Source organism: Lithobates pipiens, unplaced genomic scaffold (genome assembly GCF_037356315.1).
Source record: "Lithobates pipiens isolate NorthernLeopardFrog02 unplaced genomic scaffold, aLitPip1_a1.2 Scaffold_22, whole genome shotgun sequence".
Lineage (NCBI taxonomy): Eukaryota > Metazoa > Chordata > Amphibia > Anura > Ranidae > Lithobates > Lithobates pipiens.
This window is the reverse complement of record NW_027507784.1, coordinates 13,731,617-13,754,898: the sequence shown is the minus strand read 5'-3', so window position 1 is coordinate 13,754,898 and position 23,282 is coordinate 13,731,617. Positions and strand designations below refer to the sequence as shown.

Sequence of the window (23,282 nt, the reverse complement as noted above, 5' to 3'; positions counted from 1 at the left end):
TGCAACTCGGCACTGGAGAGCAGTGCCATACCATGTGAGTGTACTATTTTAATCTGCTTTTTTTAATCAATTTTGAAACGGAGAGCACTATTTGTTGCTCTTTTATATTTTTATATATACTTCATGGGATTATGCTGGTATAAGGGACATGAGAAGGATTAACCCTTGGAGCACTGATGTTGGAAAGCTGTTACCTGTGACTTACCCCTGGTGGGGATATGCCTGTTTGACCCATCTGAGTTGTCAGGGGTCCATTGCTCAAGGTGAGAGTCCATCTTATCCTCCGGTGGAAGGGATCACACCATCACTCCTCATTTTGTTGAAAGAAGACACTCTGCACTTGTGGACTCTTGATACTCCCCTTATCTATTCTGCATTCTATTTATTTATTTATTTTAGTTTATATATCTGCGCTGTACTATTTTTTTACTTCTGATTGTGGGATTTTGGTATTTTGCCCCATAGTATTCTAGCCGCAGGTTTTTGCTTTGTGTATATTTTATATGTTTAGCGCTGGTTGATTTATCTCTAAGTATTAGTGGGGTGGCTGCTGCACACAAAAGGCCTTTTATTTTACCAAATCAATTTTCTATTTTCAAAGATTTTATTGGGTTTCAAAAAAGTAACAAAACAGAAAAAAAAAAGGCAAAGTACAATACAGTGATCACAGTATTGAGTTATCCAGTTTGGTGTGACAGAGAGTAATGGTGTTGTGTAGTTCTATCAATATCCATATCTAAGTAAATACTAATAAAATATTGGGGAGATGGCGAGAGCCCCCTCCGCCCCAGACACCCCCATAGGAGCAAGCTGTGTCAGGGGCCAGCCGGAGGCACCACCATCCCACTCCACTCCATAACGTGCACCTTGTGGTCTTTGAAAGGGATATATCCCAAACTTTCCAACATAACAGAGTAATAGTAACAATCGGGATAACAGGTGAAAATGTAATATAGGTCATCTGGGGGACCAGTCTGAATGGAAAGATCAACATTTGGGGAGACTCTGATCCTGGTCAAGCAGGGTAGACATTGAATCAGACTGACCTTGTTGTGTGACCTGTACACAGATAGTGTGGTATAGAGCAGGGCTTAAAATTTCAAGTCTAGACCTACCAGCCAGGCAAAAACCTTACCCTCCACCAGTTGCCCCACCAAACCTTGCCCAGGTCCGTCCCCCAACCCCGCCCCCTTAAAACTTATGAAATTTAATTTTCCTTTAGAATAAAGAGTCCAAAATTTAAAAAACTGCAATTATAACATAGCTTTATTATGTCAATTTAAAAAAAACAGCAATAGCTTAATAGCATTAGGGTTCAATACAAAGCCCCTCCTTACATTAGTGTCCCCAGAGAGCCTCCCCTTACATCAGAGTCCCCAGAGAGTCCCCCTTACACCAGGGTCCCCAGAGCCCCCCCTAAATAAGTGTCCCCAGAGGGCCTCCCCTAAATAAGTGTCCTCAGAGGACCCCCTATTAAATCAGTGTGCCCAGAGGGCCCCCCTCTTACATCAGGGTCCCCAGAGCCCCCCCTAAATAAGTGTCTCTAGAGGGCATCCCCTAAATAAGTGTCCCCAGAGGGCCCGCCTCTTAAATCAGTTTCCCCAGAGGGCCCCCCCTCTTACACCAGGGTCCCCAGAGCCCCCCCTAAATAAGTGTCTCCAGAGGGCCTCCCCTAAATAAGTGTCCCCAGAGGGCCCCCCCTCTTACACCAGGGTCACCAGAGCCCCCCTAAATAAGTTTCTCTAGAGGGCATCCCCTAAATAAGTGTCCCCAGAGGGCCCCCCTCTTAAATCAGTTTCCCCAGAGGGCCCCTCCTCTTACACCAGGGTCCCCAGAGCCCCCCTAAATAAGTGTCTCCAGAGGGCCTCCCCTAAATAAGTGTCCTCAGAGGACCCCCTCTTAAATCAGTGTCCCCAGAGGGCTCCCCTCTTACATCAGGGTCCACAGAGCCTTCCCTAAATAAGTGTCCCCAGAGGGCCCCTCTTAAATAAGTGTCCCCGGAGGACCCCCTCTTAAATCAGTGTGCCCAGAGGGCTCCCCTCTTACATCAGGGTCCCCAGAGCCTTCCCTAAACAAGTGTCTCCAGAGGGCCTCCCCTAAATAAGTGTCCGCAGAGGGTCCCCCTCTTAAATCAGTGTCCCCAGAGGGCTCCCCTCTTACATCAGGGTCCCCAGAGCCTTCCCTAAATAAGTGTCCCCAGAGGACCTGCCCTAAATAAGTATCCTCAGAGTACCCCCTCTTACATCAAGGTCCCCAGAGCCCCCCCTAAATAAGTGTCCCCAGAGGGCCCCTCTTAAATAAGTGTCCCCAGAGGACCCCCTCTTAAATCAGTGTGCCCAGAGGGCTCCCCTCTTACATCAGGGTCCCCAGAGCCTTCCCTAAATAACTGTCTCCAGAGGGCCTCCCCTAAATAAGTGTCTCCAGAGGGCCTCCCCTAAATAAGTGTCCCCAGAGGGCCCCTCTCTTAAATCAGTGTCCCCAGAGGGCCCCACTCTTACATCAGGGTCCCCAGAGCCTTCCCTAAATAAGTGTCTCCAGAGGGCCTCCCCTAAATAAGTGTCCCCAGAGGACCCCCTCTTAAATCAGTGTGCCCAGAGGGCTCCCCTCTTACATCAAGGTCCCCAGAGGACCTCCCCTAAATAAGTACGCCCAGAGGGCCCCTCTTAAATAAGTGTCCCCAGAGGGCCCCCTTCTTAAATCAGTGTCCCCAGAAGGCCCCCCCTCTTACATCAGGGTCCCCAGGTCATTTACCTTAAGCTTGCGGGTGTAGGGATGTGCACCGTTGGCAGGCCTCTCCTTCACGTGTCCTCATGGCAGTGGAGAGCGAACCTCTCCTCATGTCTCCCTCAGTGTAGGAGAGCGCACCTCTCCTGCATCTGTCCCTTCAGCGGCGGTGCCAGTGTAATGGCGATGCCAAAGAAGTCAGCTTCAAAATGAGGCTTGGAGCACAAGTGGAATGCAAATCAATCCCCGAGACCTGGATATCACATTGCAAGCCACCCGCTCTATCAATAAATATACAGGGCATTACTGTGTTCACCAGAAAGGAATTCACCCTCGCATTTGGCGAGCGGGCGAGTGGAATTTTCAAGCCCTGGTATAGAGAGAAGACTAGATGAAAAGGAAAGGTATCCCCTTGCAAAATACCTTGTGCCCAAGTCGCGAAGGGGCCTCTTCCCCAAAACATTGACGTGGTGTTTGTGGGCAGGCAGGGGGCTTACAGAAAAACTGGAACTCCCCTCTAAAATTAGAACGGGCCCCCTAACACCAACCCCCAAGTCAGTTAAAAGGAATGCTTTCAAAGTGCATGGCAGCATGTGCGTGTTGGCGTGAACGGATCCTTCACAGGAAATGATGAGAAGGGTGTTGGACTTGGATGTAGGGGCCTCAGCTGGAAGCAGGGGCGGACTGACCATTCGGGCACTCGGGCACCACCCGAGGGCCCCATGCCACCAAGGGGCCCCATCAGGGTTGCCAGCCTCAATAAAACCAGGGACAGTATGTAAAAATCTGTGTTTTTTTTTAAATCCCAAGATTATAGCTGCCCCGCCTCTCCGGTACCTTTTCAGTGTGTGTATTTATTCTGTGTGTGTATATTGTGTGTCTGTGTGTGTATATTGTATGTGTGTGTGTGTATACTGTGTGTGTATATTGTGTGTCTGTGTGTATATTGTATGTGTGTGTGTGTATACTGTGTGTGTATATTGTGTGTCTGTGTGTGTATACTGTATGTGTGTGTGTATACTGTGTGTGTATATTGTGTGTCTGTGTGTGTATACTGTATGTGTGTGTGTGTGTATACTGTGTGGCCCCATAATCTATTGCCTGGGGGCCCTATAATATCCTATTTCCTGGAAGCCCCATAATCTTCTATTGCCCGAGAGCCCCATAACCTTCTCCTATTGCCCGGGGGCCCCATAATCTTCTCCTATTGCCTGGGGGCCCCATAATCTCTTATTGCTCAGGGGCCCCATGAGTTGTCAGTCCACCCCTGGCTGGAAGTTTAAAGCTGTCCATAGATGGACCAATATTCAGCCGGATCAGCAGGGACCAGCTGAATTTTAATCCACGTGTGGCCAACTCTGTTTGACAAAAGTTGAACGTTAGATCAAATACTGCTGAACTGAATGGGAATGTTGGAAAACTTTTGTCAATTTGTGGCGGCAGCTGTTGATCAGTGTAATGCAGGCCATACACGGTCGAATTTCGAACGAATTTTCTTTTTAAAATCAGAAAATTCGTTTTTTTTGTGATCTGATGATGCCACCATCGATTTTCGAAAATTCGGCCGACCGAGCCTTCAATTTCACCTCGTGTTGTTACAGAAAATAATTTTCTTGGCCGGGAATCTTCTTTTCTCTCCGTAAAATTTTCTTTTCTCTCTGTAAATTTTCTTTTCTTATTACATTTCTCGCACGATTCTCCCATCATTGATTAGAAAATCCTTAATTTTTCCAAAAATTTCCAACATGTCCGATTCTTCAAATTTTATTTCCGCACGAAAATCGGCTGTTGCTGCAGCCCCCATCAATGGTGCGAACTTCACCCGAAAATTCTTAGCCCTTGTACACGCGGTCAGAGATTCCGACAACCAATTCCGTCTGAGTAATTCCGGAAGAGGTTCCGGAAGTGATGTTGCATACACACGGTCGGACTAAGTTGTTGGAAAATCCGATTGTACATAACGTGATGACGTTATTTCGTTAGGACGGGATTACGTTCAGGCTAGTAGCCAATAGCTTTGGCCTAGGAATTTGATCTGAGCATGCGTGGCACTTTGTCCCTCGGAGTAGGCTACACATGATCGGAGTATGTCCGATCGGAGCATTTTGTCGGAAAATTTTACCGGCAAGTTGGAAAACTAGGTCCGTTGGATATATAGATAGGACACATTCCGACGGAATCTCCAACCGTGTGTACAAGGGCTTAGATACGATTTTCGAAAGAAAACTCTTTCGAAATTCGAACCGTGTATGGCCGGTCTCTTGTCATATAGGGTCCCCCATCCGATAGTGTCTGCTGTGTACTGCGCATGCGCAGTACACAGCAACACAGATTCCGAAAATTGCCGAGGATGAACGGCGCCTGCGCCGTGAGTCCAGGTTCCATCCCCACCATCCAAGTGGACATAGAGTAGGAATATAAAAGAGCCGAGGCGCAGCGAGGCCGAGCCCGAAGCGTGGCAAGCGAAGCTCGCCCGCGAGGGGCCCTCTAATATTCACAACCCTATGTCCGCTTGGATGGTGGGGCTACCACCTCCACTCACGGCGCAGGCGCCGTTCAGCTTCGGAGATTTTCCGAAGCTTCATCTGCTCCGTACTGCGCATGCGCAGTACGGGGCGGACGCTATATGATGGCCGGACACTATATGGCACAACACCGGCATTAGCGTAGCAGAGACTCCTGCTGTCAGAATACATGGTCTCGGCAGGGAAGGATCCCTCCATCCACCTCGCTTGTGTGAATTGAGGAATCTGTTCATTTATTTTTTTATTTTTTTTCTACAGCCAGCGACTGAACAAAAACCCAATGACCCATCTATAGCCGATTTTACCTCGGTCACCCACCGCGCAATGGCACTATATGGGACTTTGCGTGTAGCGAAGTCTAGGCTTTCAGGATATACCTGGATTGAAGTTCCCCGGGGGCTGGGCTTGTTTTATAGATAGATAGTCTCCTGATGAGTTCTACATTCTGAAGGAACCACAGAAATTGATAAAACTTCTCAGAGTTTTCATTGGGTTCCTACAGCCAACTTAAAAGGAGGTTTTCAGGAATCAAATGTCTCATCACACAATGTCCGCTTTTCGGACAGTCACTTTCAGGATATACATGGATTGAAGTTCCTCGGGGGCTGGGCTTGTTTTATAGATAGATAGTTTCCTGATGAGTTCTACATTCTGAAGGAACCACAGAAATTGATAAAACTTCTCAGAGTTTTCATTGGGTTCCTACAGCCAACTTAAAAGGAGGTTTTCAGGAACCAAATGTCTCATCGCACAATTTCCGCTTTTCAGACAGTCACTCCCTCTGGCTGTTCACCCCGACACACACAAAGAACAACATGTAGTAAAACAGATTTATTTTTTTTATTAAGTAAAATCGTTATGCTTTATGTCATATAAAAACATCAATTCACAAGTGGAATGAATAAGTTATTCCCTTTATAAAGCAGCGTTGAAAGAAATCACAAAGCCAAGGAAGGGAGTGGATATTTTTTGGGGGGTGGTAGCGGTGGAATCATCATGGATGCAAGCCCTTGTAGACACATTGTGGGGCAGGGAGGGTAGATTCATTGGGGAGGGGGGGGGGTGTACTTCGGCAAAGTGGAGCTCTTTGTGGGAGGGAGAAGAGAATTAAAAAAAATGGGAAGGGATGGAGGACAGTGTCAGTGTATTCGATTTCTAGAGTCCCTTTTTTAAAGCACCATGCTGTGGAGGAGACCTTCCTCCAGGACTTCTTCATTAGACTGACACCAAAGCTGATTCTGGGCTCTGGCCGCATTCTCTCGTACTGTGCTCGTCACTGGCTGCAGTATTAAGGAGCTGCCTGGAAAAAAAGATGGGAAGTTAAACTACCACGGGCATCAGTGTTGCATACCTTCCAGCGCACACAAGCAGAGAACCTGTCATACATGGTGAAGAAGACGCTAAACGGCGCACTATGGGGGTTGGTTTACGAAAACTAGAGTGCAGAAATTGGTACAGCTTTGCGTGGTAGCCAATCAACGTCTAAGTTCAGCTTGTTAAATTAAGCTTTGACAAATGTCGTTCCCCTGAGGAAGTCACGTGACGTAACGCGCCGGGGAGGGGGGGGCGTGGCCGGAGCACATCCATTACACATCACTTGGATCAACCTCTAAGTTCGGCTTGTTAAATTAAGCTTTGACAAATGTCATTCCCCTGAGGAAGTCACGTGACGTAACGCGCTGGGGAGGGGGGGGGGCGTGGCCGGAGTACATCCATTACACATCACTTGGATCAACCTCTAAGTTCAGCTTGTTAAATTAAGCTTTGACAAATGTCGTTCCCTTGAGGAAGTCACGTGATGTAACGCGCCGGGGAGGGGCGTGGCCGGAGCACATCCATTACACATCACTTGGATCACTAGATGGACTTTATTTTCTATAATTAGTCAATCCTTCACATTTATATTTTATATACTGTTTATTATTATTTAGATACTGAAGGTTTTGCACAAGATCACTGTACACCTCAAATATAAAGTAATGCACTTGAGGGCTAAAAATGTGAATACAAGTTACTCACTAGGGGGAGAACCTCTGGGGGGGGAATGCAGGATGGAGAAAGATCTTGGGGTCCTAGTAGATGCCAAGCTCAGCAATACCATGCAATGCCAAGCTGCAGCAAGAAAAGCCAGCAGAATCTTAACATGACTTAAAAGGGGGGATTTGCTCCAGAGATAAAACTAGAATCCTCACACTTTACAAGACTCTGGTCCGGCCACATCTGGACTATTCCGTCCAGTTCTGGTCACCAGTCCTCGGGGAGGATGTGCTGGAACTGGAGAGAGTCCAGAGAAGGCCAACAAACAGGAATGACTACAAACATTAAACGTATTCTCTCCGGAGAAGAGACGCTTGAGGGTTAGCGATATACAAATACCTCAATGGTCTAGCATAGGGAATACACTATTCAGCCTCAGGGAGTGTAAGAAGACACGTGGCCACTCGATGAAGTTGGAGGAGAAGCGGTGTAACCCTAAACTGCCTTGGGGATTTTCACTGTCAGGGTGGTGAGGATGTGGAATTCACTTCCACCATTGGTGGTGTCAGTGGGAAGTATTGACAGTTTATAAAAGTTGCTCTCAAAAACAGATAATTTGACAGTGTTCATAAACAATGTTCAGACGGGTGATAGAGAGATAGAAAGGCACGTTGTTTATAAACATTGTTCAGTTCTCCTTTTCTTCCGCTCCCCCCCTTACGTGTTTTCTTCTCTCTCTGTTCTAACCTCTGTTCTAGAGACAAACGACCTGAAGCCCAATCCTCTATATAGTGCTATGCAATATCTCACTACTCTTCAGATGGCTTGTTTTACGGCCTCTTATGTCTTCCCCTCTCTGTATTACATATTAATAGGCACTAATTTTCGGGTGCCTAGATGGTCTTAGATATGTTTGTTAACATGTTTTGGGGATTGGGTGCTGCCCACATACAGACTTTATTGTCAATGTTTGTTTATTGTTTGTCTCTAATAAACATTTATTAAACAAAAAAACAAAAAAAAAAAAAACATTGTTCAGACAGGAGATAAAGAGATACAAAGTAAATTTGTATATAAACATTGTTCGTACGAGATTGAGAGATACAAAGTAACATTGTTTATAAACATTGATCAGAGGGGAGATAGACAGATACAAAGTAACATTGTTTATAAACATTGATCAGAAGGGAGATATAGAGATACAAAGTAACATTGTTTATAAACATTGATCAGACATGAGATAGAGAGATACAAAGTAACATTGTTCAGATAGGAGACAGAGAAATACAAAGTAACATTGTTTAAAAACATTGATCATATGGAGACAGAGAGATACAAAGTAACATTGTTTATAAACATTGATCAGACGGAGATAGAGAGATACAAAGTAACATTGTTTATAAACATTGATCAGAAGGGAGATAGAGAGATACAAAGTAACATTGTTCAGATAGGAGACAGAGAAATACAAAGTAACATTGTTTAAAAACATTGATCATATGGAGACAGAGAGATACAAAGTAACATTGTTTATAAACATTGATCAGACGGAGATAGAGAGATACAAAGTAACATTGTTTATAAACATTGATCAGAAGGGAGATATAGAGATACAAAGTAACAATGTTTATAAACATTGATCAGATGGAAGATAGAGGGATACAAAGTAACATTGTTTATAAACATTGATCAGATATGAGATAGAGAGATACAAAGTAACATTGTTTATAAACATTGATCAGATGGAGACAGAGAGATACAAAGTAACATTGTTTATAAACATTGATCAGGCGGAGATAGAGAGATACAAAGTAACATTGTTTATAAACATTGATCAGAAGGGAGATATAGAGATACAAAGTAACATTGTTTATAAACATTGATCAGATGGAAGATAGAGAGATACAAAGTAACATTGTTTATAAACATTGATCAGATATGAGATAGAGAGTTACAAAGTAACATTGTTTATAAACATTGATCAGACAGGAGATAGAGAGATACAAAGTAACATTGTTTATAAACATTGATCAGATGGAAGATAGAGGGATACAAAGTAACATTGTTTATAAACATTGATCAGATATGAGATAGAGAGATACAAAGTAACATTGTTTATAAACATTGATCAGATATGAGACAGAGAAATACAAAGTAACATTGTTTATAAACATTGATTAGAAGGGAGATAGAGAGATACAAAGTAACATTGTTTATAAACATTGATCAGACGGGAGATAGAGAGATACAAAGTAACATTGTACAGATAGGAGACAGAGAAATACAAAGTAACATTGTTTATAAACATTGATCAGACGGGAGATAGAGAGATACAACATAATATGGTTTATAAACATTGTTCAGACAGGAGATAGAGATACAAAGTAACATTGTTTATAACACTGATCAGAAAGGCAACATCTTGTATCATCGTAATGACAGAGTTATTGCTGAATAAGCAGGCACATCATGGAAATGTAAACATTGCTCAGGTCCATAAGGGGGGTTGAGGGGTGAGATCTGAAATACAGAAGGTCACCAGAATCTCAGACGTCACCAAAGACATCTGAGCTCCTTCACCAAATCCCTGCCAGTTCATTGCCATCCCTACCCTCCCCCACTATCTCACAACTGGCCAGACAAGTGAGGGGCCAGGAGACCAGAGGACCCCACAAGACATCATATCACCAATCGGTGAACCTTAACTATCCAACCTCTGCCAAATGGTCACCATGACTGGAGCTCCTCCTCTGGAGAACTCATGAATTACCCGTGCCACGATTTTGCCCTTTTTATGGTGATTTACTTACACTGAAGGCCGATGATGATGAAAACAGCACAGCATACAGCGGGGTTGAAACTGACTGCGCGAAAAGTAGGACCTTTTATACGAGAAAGAGAAAAAAAATGGGAAATTGTTACAGAGAGAATGAAAAGTCCGGGGCAATCACTAAATGAAGCCGAGATATGCCAATCCTTACCGCCTTCATGCCGGAGCAATACCCATACACCGCCATCCATTCCAACACCATCACCACCAGAAGAGCGGGGAGGCCTGCCTGTGGAGAGCCCTGGAAGACAATCGTTTTTTATAAGTTTTAATATTATTTTTTTCTCAACCAGAGTCAATGATACACATGCAGATAAAAAGTCCTGACTTCACTGCCCGCACACTCGTTCCATGCCAGGGAATCCAGAAACAGCCAAGCAATTCGCTTTTTTTCTTTTTCGCAAGAGGTTCCTCAATGGCCTCTCCATTATAGTCCTCCCTAATGCCGCGTACACACGACCGGACCTTTCCACGGACTCAATTCCGTCTGACTTTTTCGATGGACTTTCGACGGTCTTCCGTCGAAATCGGACTTGTCTACTGAAGACCACACCAAAGTAGACATGTGCAAAAGGAAAAAAATTTGTTTAGTTTCGTTTCGTTTTAATTCGTTAATTCATTCATTTCGTTTAATGTTATATTCGTTAACTTCCTTAAATTAATTTTCGGATTTCGTTTAGTTTTTCTACCGAATTCGAAAAATCGGCCACATTCGAAAATATTTCTACCAAATTCGAAAATATTTCTACCAAATTCGAAATGATTTCAACATGATTCGACATTATTTCAACCTCATTCGAAAATATTTTCTAATCCCGACTTTAGGGCCATGTATCTTGGGGTCACTTGTTGCTAGAAGCTCCAAATTTGGATATGTTGTAGTGCTAGTACTATTGTGTTTGCATACCAAATTTGGGGTTTCTAGCTATAAGTAACCCCGAGATATGTGGCCCCAAAATCGGGTCGCAAAATGTCAAGCACTTTTCTGCAGCAGCGAATGACATTTTGCGACCCGAATTTGGGGCCACATATCTCGGGGTCACTTATAGCTAGAAAATCCAAATTTGGTATGCAAACACAATAGTACTAGCACTACAACATATCCAAATTTGGAGTTTCTAGCACTAAGTGACCCTGAGATACATGGCCCTAAAGTCGGGTCACAAAATATTTTCGAATGCGGTTGAAATAATGTCGAATCATGTTGAAATCATTTCGAATCCGGTAGAAATATTTTCAAATGTGGCCGATTTTTCGAATTCGATAGAAAATGAAACTAAATCCGAAAATGAATTTAAGGAAGTTAACGAATATAACTAAATGAAGTTAATGAACCGAATCAACCGAATTTGGCCGAAATTCGACTCAATACCGGATTCGAAATTATTTCAACCGCATTCGAAATGATTTCAACATGATTCGAAATTATTTCAACCGCATTCGAAATGATTTCAACATGATTCGACATTATTTCAACCGCATTCGAAAATATTTTCTAATCCCGACTTTAGGACCAAGTACCTCGGGATCACTTGGTACTAGAAACTCTAAATTTGGATATGTTGTAGTGCTAGTACTATTGTGTTTGCATACCAAATTTGGGGGTTTCTAGCTATAAGTGACCCCGAGATATGTGGCCCCAAATTCGGGTCACAAAATGTCATTCTCTGCTGCAGAAAAGTGCTTGACATTTTGCGACCCGATTTTGGGGCCACATATCTCGGGGTCACTTATAGCTAGAAACCCCACATTTAGTATGCAAACACAATAGTACTAGCACTACAACATATCCAAATTTGGAGTTTCTAGCACCAAGTGACCCCGAGATACATGGCCCTAAAGTCGGCTCACAAAATATTTTCGAATGCGGTTGAAATAATGTCGAATCATGTTGAAATCATTTCGAATCCGGTAGAAATATTTTCGAATGTGGCCGATTTTTCGAATTCGATAGAAAACTAAACGAAATCCGAAAATGAATTTAAGGAAGTTAACGAATATAACTAAATGAAGTTAATGAACCGAATCAACCGAATTTGGCCGAAATTCGACTCAATACCGGATTCGAAATTATTTCAACCGCATTCGAAATTATTTCAACATGATTCGACATTATTTCAACCGCATTCGAAAATATTTTGTCACCCGAATTTAGGGCCATGTATCTCGGGGTCACTTGGTGCTAGAAACTCCAAATTTGGATATGTTGTAGTGCTGGCACTATTGTGTTTGTATACCAAATCTGGGATTTCTAGCTATAAGTGACCCCGAGATATGTGGCCCCAAATTCGGGTCGCAAAATGTCATTCTCTGCTGCAGAAAAGTGCTTGACATTTTGTGACCCGAATTTGGGGCCACATATCTCAGGGTCACTTATAGCTAGAAAATCCAAATTTGGTATGCAAACACAACATATCCAAATTTGGAGTTTCTAGCACCAAGTGACCCCAAGATACATGGCCCTAAAATCGGGTCACAAAATATTTTCGAATGCGGTTGAAATAATGTCGAATCATGTTGAAAGCATTTCGAATCCGGTAGAAATATTTTCGAATGTGGCCGATTTTTCGAATTCGGTAGAAAACTAAACGAAATCCGAAAATGAATTTAAGGAAGTTAACGAATATAACTAAACGAAATTAATGAATTACCGAATTAAAACGAAACGAAACTAAACAATTTTTTTGGGGTTTGGGGTTTCTAGCTATAAGTGACCCGATATATGTGGCCCCAAAATCGGGTCACAAAATGTCAAGCACTTTTCTGCAGCAGAGAATGACATTTTGCGACCCGATTTTGGGGCCACATATCTTGGGGTCACTTATAGCTAGAAACCCCAAATTTGGTATGCAAACACAATAGTACCAGCACTACAACATATCCAAATTTGGAGTTTCTAGCACCAAGTGGCTCCAAGATACATGGCCCTAAATTCGGGTCACAAAATATTTTCGAATGTGGTTGAAATAATGTCGAATCATGTTGAAATCATTTTGAATGCGGTTGAAATAATTTCGAATCCGGTATTGAGTCGAATTTCGTCCGAATTCGGTTGAATTCGTTAGCATTGTAATTCGGATGCATCCGAACGTCCGAATAATGAAAATTCGTCTGAATTTCGAATCGGAACAAAACGAAATGCACATGTCTACACCAAAGTCCGACGGACTCGACCACGATGAGTGACGTACAACCGGACTAGAATAAGGAAGGACATAGCCAGTAGCCAATAGCTGCCCTAGCGTCGGTTTTCGTCCGTCAGACTAGCATACAGACGAACTGATTTTTTGACCGGACTCGAGTCCGTCGGAAAGATTTGAAACATGTTCTAAATCTAAAGTCCGTCTGATTTTTCGACAACAAAGGTCGGATGAAACCCACACACGATCGAAATGTCCAATGGATTCGTTCCGTCTGACCTTTTCTGTTGAAGGGTCCGGCTGTGTGTACGCGGCATATGAGGTGCCCTTTATTCCTTTATTAGGAGCCTCTTCTGTGCCGGAGATTTCACGTTACTATTGTGGCCTGACTTTTTGGCTAATCCCTGACAACTACCATCCCTTCATCCAATCAGTGGCCAGTACGTGCATTCTCATTGGACATCTGAATTGCAGTTGGAGAAGCCCAGTCATAAAGTCAAGAAAAGTCAAGACAGTAACAGAAATGAAATAAGATAGGGGCACAGCAGGGCCGTCTTTAATATTGATTGGACCCTGGGCAAAACTTTTCTTCGGCCGGGCTTGATAGCGGAGAAGAGATCCCTCTGGATGGCTGGATGGCTGGCGGACCAGGGCTGGAAGTTGATAGAAGAGCTGAGGAATGCAAGCAGCAGCTACAGGAGCCGATGAGAGGATCCACAGGCACAGCAGAACACTGAACAGGCAGCAGGTTGGAGCAGGGTCTCAAAATCTGTTTACTGAATCAGGCAGCTATTACGATTGGTTGCCAGAGGTTACAGAGTATCATTACCGCTCACTGACTGGTTGCTAGAGGTTACAGCACACATTACCGCTCACTGATTGTTGATTAGTTGCTAGAGGTTACAGCACAGGATTTCTGCTTGTTGATTGGTTGCTAGAGATTACTGTGGATATGAACTCAGGGGGGCATGATATCCCCTATTTACATATGAATGCCGGTAATTTACATGTAAATGCAGGGTCTGCAGGTGAGTCCTCTTTACACAACAATAGGGCAGAGCTGGGCAGCATTAGTAGCAGCACTTCACACTGAGATATCGGGACACAGCACGGGACTAAAACCTCAAGGGACAAGGGAATTTAAACCAGGATAGTTGGTGTCACGGACTTACCAGCGATGGACAGGCACAGCTGCGTGCGCGCATGCGCACACGCACTTCTTCTCAAACTGAGCCTCAGTGTGTTCACACTGGCAGGGGTCGGCGCGTGCGTTAGTCGTGCGCGTGTGCGCGATAGCGCTGTTTGCCGCCACTGAACACTTAAAGGTTCTCCTAGTGTGCTGGTGTGGCGCTGTTTCGTCTCAGCTCCTGTGTATTTGACTACCTGAACTTGAACCTGATCATCCGCTACTGTTACCGACCCGGCTTCGTCTGACTTCTCTGCCTTCTCCAAACCCGACCCGGCCCGCCTGACCTTGCTACCACTTCTGCCTGCGATTCCATTGCCGACCTCTGCCAGTTTTTACCGACGCTGCCTTTGCCATCACCTGTCTGCTCGCCTACTGACCCGGACCGTCCGACCCTGCTCCAACCCGCTGCCTGTTCAGTGTTCTGCTGTGCCTGTGGTTCCTCTCATCAGCTCCTGTAGCTGCTGCTTGCATTTCTCAGCTCTTCTATCAACTTCCAGCCCTGGTCCGCCAGCCGTCCAGCCATCCAGAGGGATCTCTTCTCCGCTATCAGTGCCGGCGGCCCTATTCCAGCAGGCGCTCCTACCCACTGTGCTCTCGAGACCGCTGTTCCCATTCCAGTGGCTCCTGAACCAGCGTTGTAAGAGAGGTCTCCTTCTGCAAGTCGGGGCTTCAACACCAGGTACCTAACAGTTGGCAAGTACGAGGCAGCCGCTTTGGGCCCCACAACAATGACAGGGCCCAGGGCAGCTTTTTTTTTCTTCTTTCTTCTCTCCCTCCTATTCTTACCTTCTCCTTTTCTATTTCCTTATCTTTGAGTTCCCTTTATGTACCCTCTGTGGGTACGTATTTTGGTAAGGTTTAATTATGCCCCTGATGCAGCCCAGCGGCCCGGTAGCCCCCGTCCCACCGGGCAAATGCCCAGTCTGCCCTATGGCCAGTCCGGGCTTGTGCCCCAGAGATGGCAGCGATTCGTTTATTGGCCTTGTGTCTAGGGAATTTTCAGTCATCGCCTCTATTCTCACCCTGGTGACATCCTAAGGTGAGAACCCGCTGAGTTTTTGTAGGACGTGCCTCTTCTTTGGGTCCTTCCATAGACATCTCTGTGGAACCAGTTCTGCTGCTTGTTTTATGTTGTCATTCAACTTATTTCTCCATAAAAATGTTAAAACGAGAAAAATGAAAGCCCAACTGTAGGCACTTTAGCGTACTAAGATGGCACTTCCCCCCCGTGCTCCTGCCATGGACTGTCCCTCGGCATCATAACAGCCAATGCTGTGGGTCCAGCATTGGTGTTGATGATGTCAGGAGCTTAGACCGATGGAGCTTGGGGGACGCTGTGAGGACTAACAGCACAGAGGAGCAGAAGATCGGGTAAGTAGATCTTCTTTTCTATGTCCCCTAGACTTAAAGTGATTGTAAAGTCGTGTTTTTTAAAAAATATGAAAAACAATGTTATACTTACTTCCTCTGTGTAGTTGGTTTTGCAAAGAGCAGATCCTCCTCTTCTCGGGTCCCTCTTCGCTGCTCCTGGCACCTCCCTCCTGTCAAGTGCCCCCACAGCAAGCAGGTTGCTAGGGGGGCACCCGAGCCGAGCTGCAGCTCCCCGTGTCCGTTCAGACACGGAGATGCCACTCTGCCCCACCCCTCTCTCTCCTGATTGGCTAACTGCCTTTGATTGAGAGCCACAGGAGTAGGGTTGCCACCTTTTCTTCAAGTCAAACCCGAACACTTCCCTTACACTGTAAGGTGGGACTCTGCAGACTCTAATGTAAGGGAGAACTCTGGGGACTCCAACAAAAGGGATGCTCTGGGAACCACGATGTAAGGGGGAACACTGAGTACTCTGATGTACGGAGAGGACTCTGATGTAAGGGGGAACACTGTGGCCTCTGGTCTAAAGGGGAACTGTGATATAAGGGGTGCTCTGAGAACCCTGATTTACCTTAGTGTACTTACTCAGAGGCAGGAATGATAACGTGGGACTTCAGTCACAGACAGTGATGGATGGGGAGCTCACTCACCCCTTGACAGTCAGCACCTCTCATCCTGATGTATCTGAGGCTGCTAGACTTCAAATTTACAGGCCCCAACTTTCCTTTTCTGAGGCACAGTGACGGGGATTGGAGTGTGGGCAGACACAGCGGGGTAGGCGTGGGGGTGGGGGGGAGAGGAGCAGATCGAGCCCTCTCTCCTCTCCCATCTGTATGTTGGGGATCTGTTAGTGTTGGCTTTGGGCAGTGTGAAAGAGAGTGTAACAGACACTCTCAGCTTAGGCAACTGCAGCCAGCAACCCTGCTGGGAGGCCATAGTCCAGTCTGAATAATGTGTCCGGGTTTCAGGCAGTTTGAAACCCGGACACATGATTCCAAACCTGAACTGTTGTCCCGGTGAATCCTGGACAGGTGGCAACCCTACACAGGAGTCAATGGTGCCGCTGCTGTGTCTCAGCCAATCGAGAGGGAAAGCCCCGGACGGCCGAGGGACTCGTGGACATCGCTGGACAGAGGTGGGGCTCAGGTAAGTATTAGGGGGGGCTGCTGCACACAGAAGGCTTTTTATACTAATGCAGGGGGTCTTCAAACGACGGCCCTCCAGTTGTTCAGAAACTACAATTCCCATCATGCCTAGTCATGTCTATGAATGTCAGAGTTTTACAATGCCTCATGGGAGGAGTAGTTCCCCAACAGCTGGAGGGCCGTAGTTTGAGGATCCCTGTCCTAATGCATAGAATGCACCTTCTGCCTTTACAACTCCTTTAAATGAGCAATTGACCCTTGCAAGGCAGGGGGCATTTTTAAGTTTCCCATGGCTGGACTTGTACAGGTTCATCATGAAGTGGTTCTAAAGCCTTAAAGGGGTTGTAAAGCTTCCTTTTTTATTTTCTAAATAGGTTCCTTTAAGCTAGTGCATTGTTGGATCACTTAACTTTTCCTTTGATTTCCCTTCTAAATGTTTTTTTCTTTGTCTGAATATTTCACTTCCTGTTTCTCCTCCGTAAACTTCACACCATCATCCGAGCGGTGTTTAGTCAGCCAGAACAGCTTACTGAGGAGGAACAGGAAGTGAGAAATTCAGACAAAGAAAACAAAGAAAAAAAAATTTAGAAGGGAAATCGAAGGAAAAGGTAAGTGAACCAACAATGCACTAGCTTAAAGGAACCTATTTAGAAAAGAAAAAACAAACTTTTACAACCCCTTTAAGGTATTTTTTTAGTTTTGTTTTTTACCTTAATGCATTCTCTGCATTAGGGTAAAAAACTTTCTTTGTCCAAGATCCCTCCCCCACACCCTTACACTTTCCTGAGCCTAATCTTGATCTAGCATTGTGCATGAGAGCAGCGGCTCTCTCCGCTCTCTCCCTCCTAACCAGGCAAATTGATAGCAGCAGGAGCCATTGGCTGTCAATCAAATCCAAAGACATGAGAGTGGGAGGTGACGCAAAGCCCCGCTGTCTGTGTTCGATGGGCGCAGTCAGCAGCGAGCCCACACAAGTACGCCCCTTGCTAGCAGGAAACGTGAGGGGGGGGGGGGGAGGAGCCAGGAGCGCTGTTCGGGGGACCCTAGAAAAGGAGGATTGGGGCTGCTCTGTGAAAACCCATTACACAGAGTTGGTAAGCATAACATGTATGTTTTATAAAAGAAAAAAGGTTTAATCACTTTCAGTTCAGAGGAGATCGTCTCCCTCATTGTTTATTTTTGATTTGTCAGTCAGCCTTTCCAGCTGCTGGCCCCATCAGACAGGACCGACCTTTGTTATTTGCAGATAATAAAAATTGATAAAAATGTTTTTTTCAGTATTATAACAGAGGCGTGACTTGCCTCTCGGGGCAGTGAATACTGAGAATTATAATAAGACATACTTCACAGGAGCTCTTCACCCTTCCTCTGCATTCTCCAGTATTGGTGGGATTTATGACATGCAATGGGGGGTTATTTACAAAAAGCAAATCCACTTTGCACTGCAAGTGCACTTGGAAGTGCAGTCGCTCTAATTCTAAGGGGTAGATCTGAAATGAGGGGAAGCTCTGCTGATTTTATCATCCAATCACGTGCAAGCTAAAATGCTGTTTTTTATTTTCCTTGCATGTCCCCCTCAGATCTACAGCGACTTTACTTCCAAGTGCACTTGCAGTGCAAAGTGGATTTTCCTTTAGTACATAACCCCCCAATGCTACACAAGAACCGTCTTCATGGATACCCCAACCTTCCTCTGCATGTTTCAGTATTGGTGGGATTTATAACATGCAAGAACCATCTTCATGGATACCCCACCCTTCCTCTATATTCTCCATTATTAATGGGATTTATAACACGCAATACTACACAAGAACTGTCTTCATGGATACCCCAACCTTCCTCTGTATGCTCCATTGTTGATGGGATTTATAACACACAATACTACACAAGAACCCTCTTTGTGGATACCCCGCCCTTCCTCTGCATGTTTCATAATTGGTGGCATTTATAACACTATGGGGGGGGTTATTTACAAAAGGCAACTCCACTTTGCACTGCAAGTGCACTTGGAAGTGCAGTCGCTCTAAATCTAAGGGGTAGATCTGAAATGAGGGGAAGCTCTGCTGATTTTATCATCCAATCACGTGCAAGCTAAATTGCTGTTTTTTATTTTCCTTGCATGTCCCCCTCAGATCTACAGCGACCTTACTTCCAAGTGCACTTGCAGTGCAAAGTTGATTTTCCTTTAGTAAATAACCCCCCAATGTTACACAAGAATCGTCTTCATGGATACCCCAACCTTCCTCTGCATGTTTCAGTGTTGGTGGGATTTATAACACACAATACTACACAAGAACTGTCTTCACGGATACCCAGGGGCGGACTGACAACTCATGGGGGCCCCCGGGCAATAGGAGATTATGGGGCCCCTGGGCAATAGGAGATTAATCTTCTCCTATTGCCTGGGGGCCCCATAATCTCCTATTGCCCAGGGGCCCCATAATCTTCTCCTATTGCCTGGGGGGCAATAGGAGAAGATTATGGGGCCCCTGGGCAATAGGAGATTATGGGGCCCCCAGGCAATAGGAGAAGATTATGGGGCCCCTGGGCAATAGGAGATTATGGAGCCCCCAGGCAATAGGAGAAGATTATGGGGCCCCTGGGCAATAGGAGATTATGGGGCCCCCAGGCAATAGGAGAAGATTATGGGGCCCCCGGGCAATAGGAGATTATGGGGCCCCTGGGCAATAGGAGATTATGGGGCCCCCAGGCAATAGGAGAAGATTATGGGGCCCCTGGGCAATAGGAGATTATGGGGCCCCTGGGCAATAGATTATGGGGCCACACAGTAAACATACACACACACATACAGTATACACACACAGACACACAGTATACACACACAGTATACACACACACACAGTACACACACAGACACACAGTATAAACACACAGAATACACATACACACACTGAAAAGGTACTGTAGAGGCGGGGGCAGCTATAATCTTGGGATTTTTTTTAAAAACACAGATTTTTACATACTGTCCCTGGTTTTATTGAGGCTGGCAACCCTGATGGGGCCCCTTAGTGGCATGGGGCCCTGGGGCAGTGCCCGAGTGCCCGAATGGTCGGTCCGCCCCTGTGGATACCCCACCCTTCCTCTGTATGCACTGGGATTGCTTAGCATAAAATCTACATTTTATTTAGCCGTTGTTGAAAATTTGGCTCCTATTGATTTCAATGCATTTCAGCAAAATAGGCAAAGGTTTTTTTTTTGTTTTTTGGATAGAGTGGGGAAGGACTAGACCTCCCTTTGAGATCTTATTGCTCCAAACAATATTCATATAAGAGGCCATTTCCTCCTCAACACTTGTTCATTCCAAAAAACCGAAGGTCTATCACAGTGATGGCGAACCTTGACACCCCAGATGTTTTGGAACTACATTTCCCATAATGCTCAGCCACACTGAAGAATGCATGAGCATCATGGGAAATGTAGTTCCAAAACATCTGGGGTGCCAAGGTTCCCCATCACTGGTCTATCATTTTCATAATTTGTATTTTGCACAGAGCAGCCCAGATCTTCCACTTCTAAACCTTTAGAACCACTTTAACCACTATGCTCCGCGGTCTACCGAGTTTAGGTGAACTAGGCTGTAGAAAGACGGATCTCGGAGTGCAAGCGATCCTGCCGCTGGCGATTTGTCAAATCAAAATCGCCAGCAGCAGTATTGCTAAGAAGCTGCCTTTTTGCCCCTATAGATGCCCTCTCTCTGTCGCTAAGGCAACAAGATGCCCCCCTTCCATCCAGGGCCGTCTTTAATATTGATTGGACCCTGGGCAAAAATTTTCTTGGGGCCCCCTCCCCCCATGCAGTTTTGCTCTCAACTTGCTCTGAGACATACAATAAATAGCTGCTAGACTGAAAATCAGTTCACTGAATCAGAGCAGGCAGCTATTGCGATTGGTTGCCAGAGGTTACAGTGTATCATTACCGCTCACTGACTGGTTGCTAGAGGTTACAGCACACAATACAGCTCACTGATTAGTTGCTAGAGGTTACAGCACATGATTTCTGCTTGTTGATTGGTTGCTAGGGATTACTCTGGATATGACCTTAGGGGGGCATAATATGCATATTATGCCCCCCTGAGGGGGGGGCATAATACCCCCTATTTACATATGAATGCCACTGCTATTTACATATGAATGCCGGTAATTTACACATAAACACAGGGTCTGCAGATGAGTCATCTGTACACAACAATAGTGCAGAGCTGGGCAGCATCAGTAGCAGCACTTCACACTGAGATATCGGGACACAGCACGGGACTAAAACTTCAAGGGATGAGGCAATTTAAACCAGGATAGTTGGCAAGTATGAGGCAGCTGCTTTGGGCCCCACAACAATGACAGGGCCCAGGGCAGCTGCCCCTTTTGCTCTGCCTTAAAAACGGCCCTGCTTCCATCGCTAGCAGTCAAGCGGTGTTCAACAGGGTTCAAGCCACCAACCGAGACCTTGCTGCCTCTGGCTACACAGGGAGACCTTTTGCAGCTCTCCTGCCACTGGTGATTTGTTGCTAGTGGCATAAATGCCCACCTGAATCCAGCCAAACCAGGGATTGGCATACCATTTGTGAAAACTGTTAAGCTGCCCCCTGGAACTTGTGGGGCCAAATGTATTCACCTGGACCCATATTGGACTGCGATAAAGCACCATGTCTATAGCAACCTGCAGGAACACAATCTGTCCACGGCACCATCATGATACCGCACAAGGGGCCAACCTACCTTCTTCGTGCCCCGGGGCACACGTTTCGGACGGTCTATGGGATAGGTGAGCGGGAGCACAGTGCCGGACTGGGAGTCACAATTATGCCATAAAGGAAAGAAAACAGTGGTGTTCCCTCAATATTATGTTAGTAGAAGCATGTTTAAATCAGATAAATTTAAGAGAGATGCTATCACTTTATTTAAAGTAGATGTAAACCCAACCACTAAAATCTCATAGACGCTTTAACATGGCAATGTCATTTCAGAATTAGATTTATTCATTTTAAATCTGCAGTTTAGGCCGATATGTATTCTTCTACATATTTTTGGTAAAAAATAAAAATAAAAAAATGCAATAAGCGTACATTGATTGGTTTGCGCAAAAGTTATAGTGTCTACAAAATAGGGGATAGTTTTATGGCATTATTATTATTATTATTATTTTTTTTTTACTAGTAATGGTGGGGATTTTTAATCAGGACTGCAACATTGTGACGGACACATTGGACATTTTTGACACTTTTTTGGGACCAGTGACATTTATACAGCGATCAGAGCTAAAAATAGCCACTGATTACCGTATAAATGTCACTGGCAGGGAAGGGGTTAACACTAGGGGGCGATCAGGAGGTTAAATGTGTTCCCTAGATTAAGGCTTACCTGTAGGTCCAAGAAACCTATGCGGTTTAGGAGATATTTGCCAAAAGACGGGCACCGCTGTCTACGGCGCATGAGCGCGCTGCAGTTAACGGCGATATGCCGCGAGTGTCGGCAACCGTGCGCATGCGCCGGAGTGACGTCATCGCGGCTCCGGTGAATGACAGCGCCGGTGTTCTGGCAGATAGTGTCCTACCATCATATAGTGTCTGCCCCGTACTGTGCATGTGCAGTACGGGGCAGACGAAGCTTCGGAAAATCTCAGAAGATGAACGGCGCCTGCGCCGTGAGTGGGGGTGTTAGCCCCCCCATCCAAGCGGACATAGGGTTGTGAAAATTAGATGGCCCCTCGCAGGCGAGCTTCGCTCACCACGCTTCGGGCACGGCCTCGCTACACTCGGCTCTTTTTATCCTAACTCTATGTCCACTTGGATGGTGGGGATAGAACCTGGACTCACGGCGCAGGTGCCGTTCATCCTCGGCTATTTACGGAATCTGTGTGTGCTGTGCACTGAGCGCGCCGCAGTTAATGGCGATATGCCGCGAGTGGCGGCTCCCGTGCGCATGCGCCGGAGTGATGTCATCGCGGCTCCGGTGAATGACAGCGCCGGTGTTCTGGCAGATAGTGTCCTGCCATCATATAGTGTCCGCCTCGTACATGCGCAGTACGGGGCAGACAAAGCTTCGCGAAATCTGCGAAGATGAACGGAACCTGCGCCGTGAGTGGGGACCAAGCGGACATAGGGTTGTGAAAATTAGATGACACCTCGCGGGCGAGCTTCGATGGTGGGGATAGAACCTGGACTCACGGCGCAGGCGCCGTTCATCCTTCGGCTATTTTTGGAATCTGTGTGTGCTGTGTATTGTGCATGCACAGTACACAGCGGACACTATCCGATGGGGGACCATATTTGATAGGACACCGGAGCGGCGAGACCCACCGAGAAGATGGATGCTCAGGACTACAGGGGACAGCGGTGACATCGCTGGCTCCTGTGTCAGGTAAGTG

General features: G+C 45.6%; 1 protein-coding gene across 3 annotated transcripts in view; it reads right to left on the bottom strand.

The window, feature by feature from the left end:
* Positions 1-6,070: 6,070 nt before the first annotated feature.
* LOC144000405 (uncharacterized) overlaps positions 6,071-23,282 on the bottom strand; it is an 84,063-nt gene continuing 66,851 nt past the window's right edge. The window contains exons 15-18 of one of the 3 annotated variants that reach the window (XM_077494219.1): positions 21,635-21,703; positions 10,208-10,297; positions 10,037-10,108; positions 6,071-6,549 (exon numbers count right to left, since the gene is read on the bottom strand). In XM_077494219.1, coding sequence (XP_077350345.1) covers positions 6,538-6,549; positions 10,037-10,108; positions 10,208-10,297; positions 21,635-21,703 — 243 coding nt within the window. In that variant the 3' untranslated portion in view covers positions 6,071-6,537. The remainder of the gene's footprint in view (positions 6,550-10,036; positions 10,109-10,207; positions 10,298-21,634; positions 21,704-23,282) is intronic. The other 2 variants (XM_077494218.1, XM_077494220.1) reach the window with 2 other exon arrangements.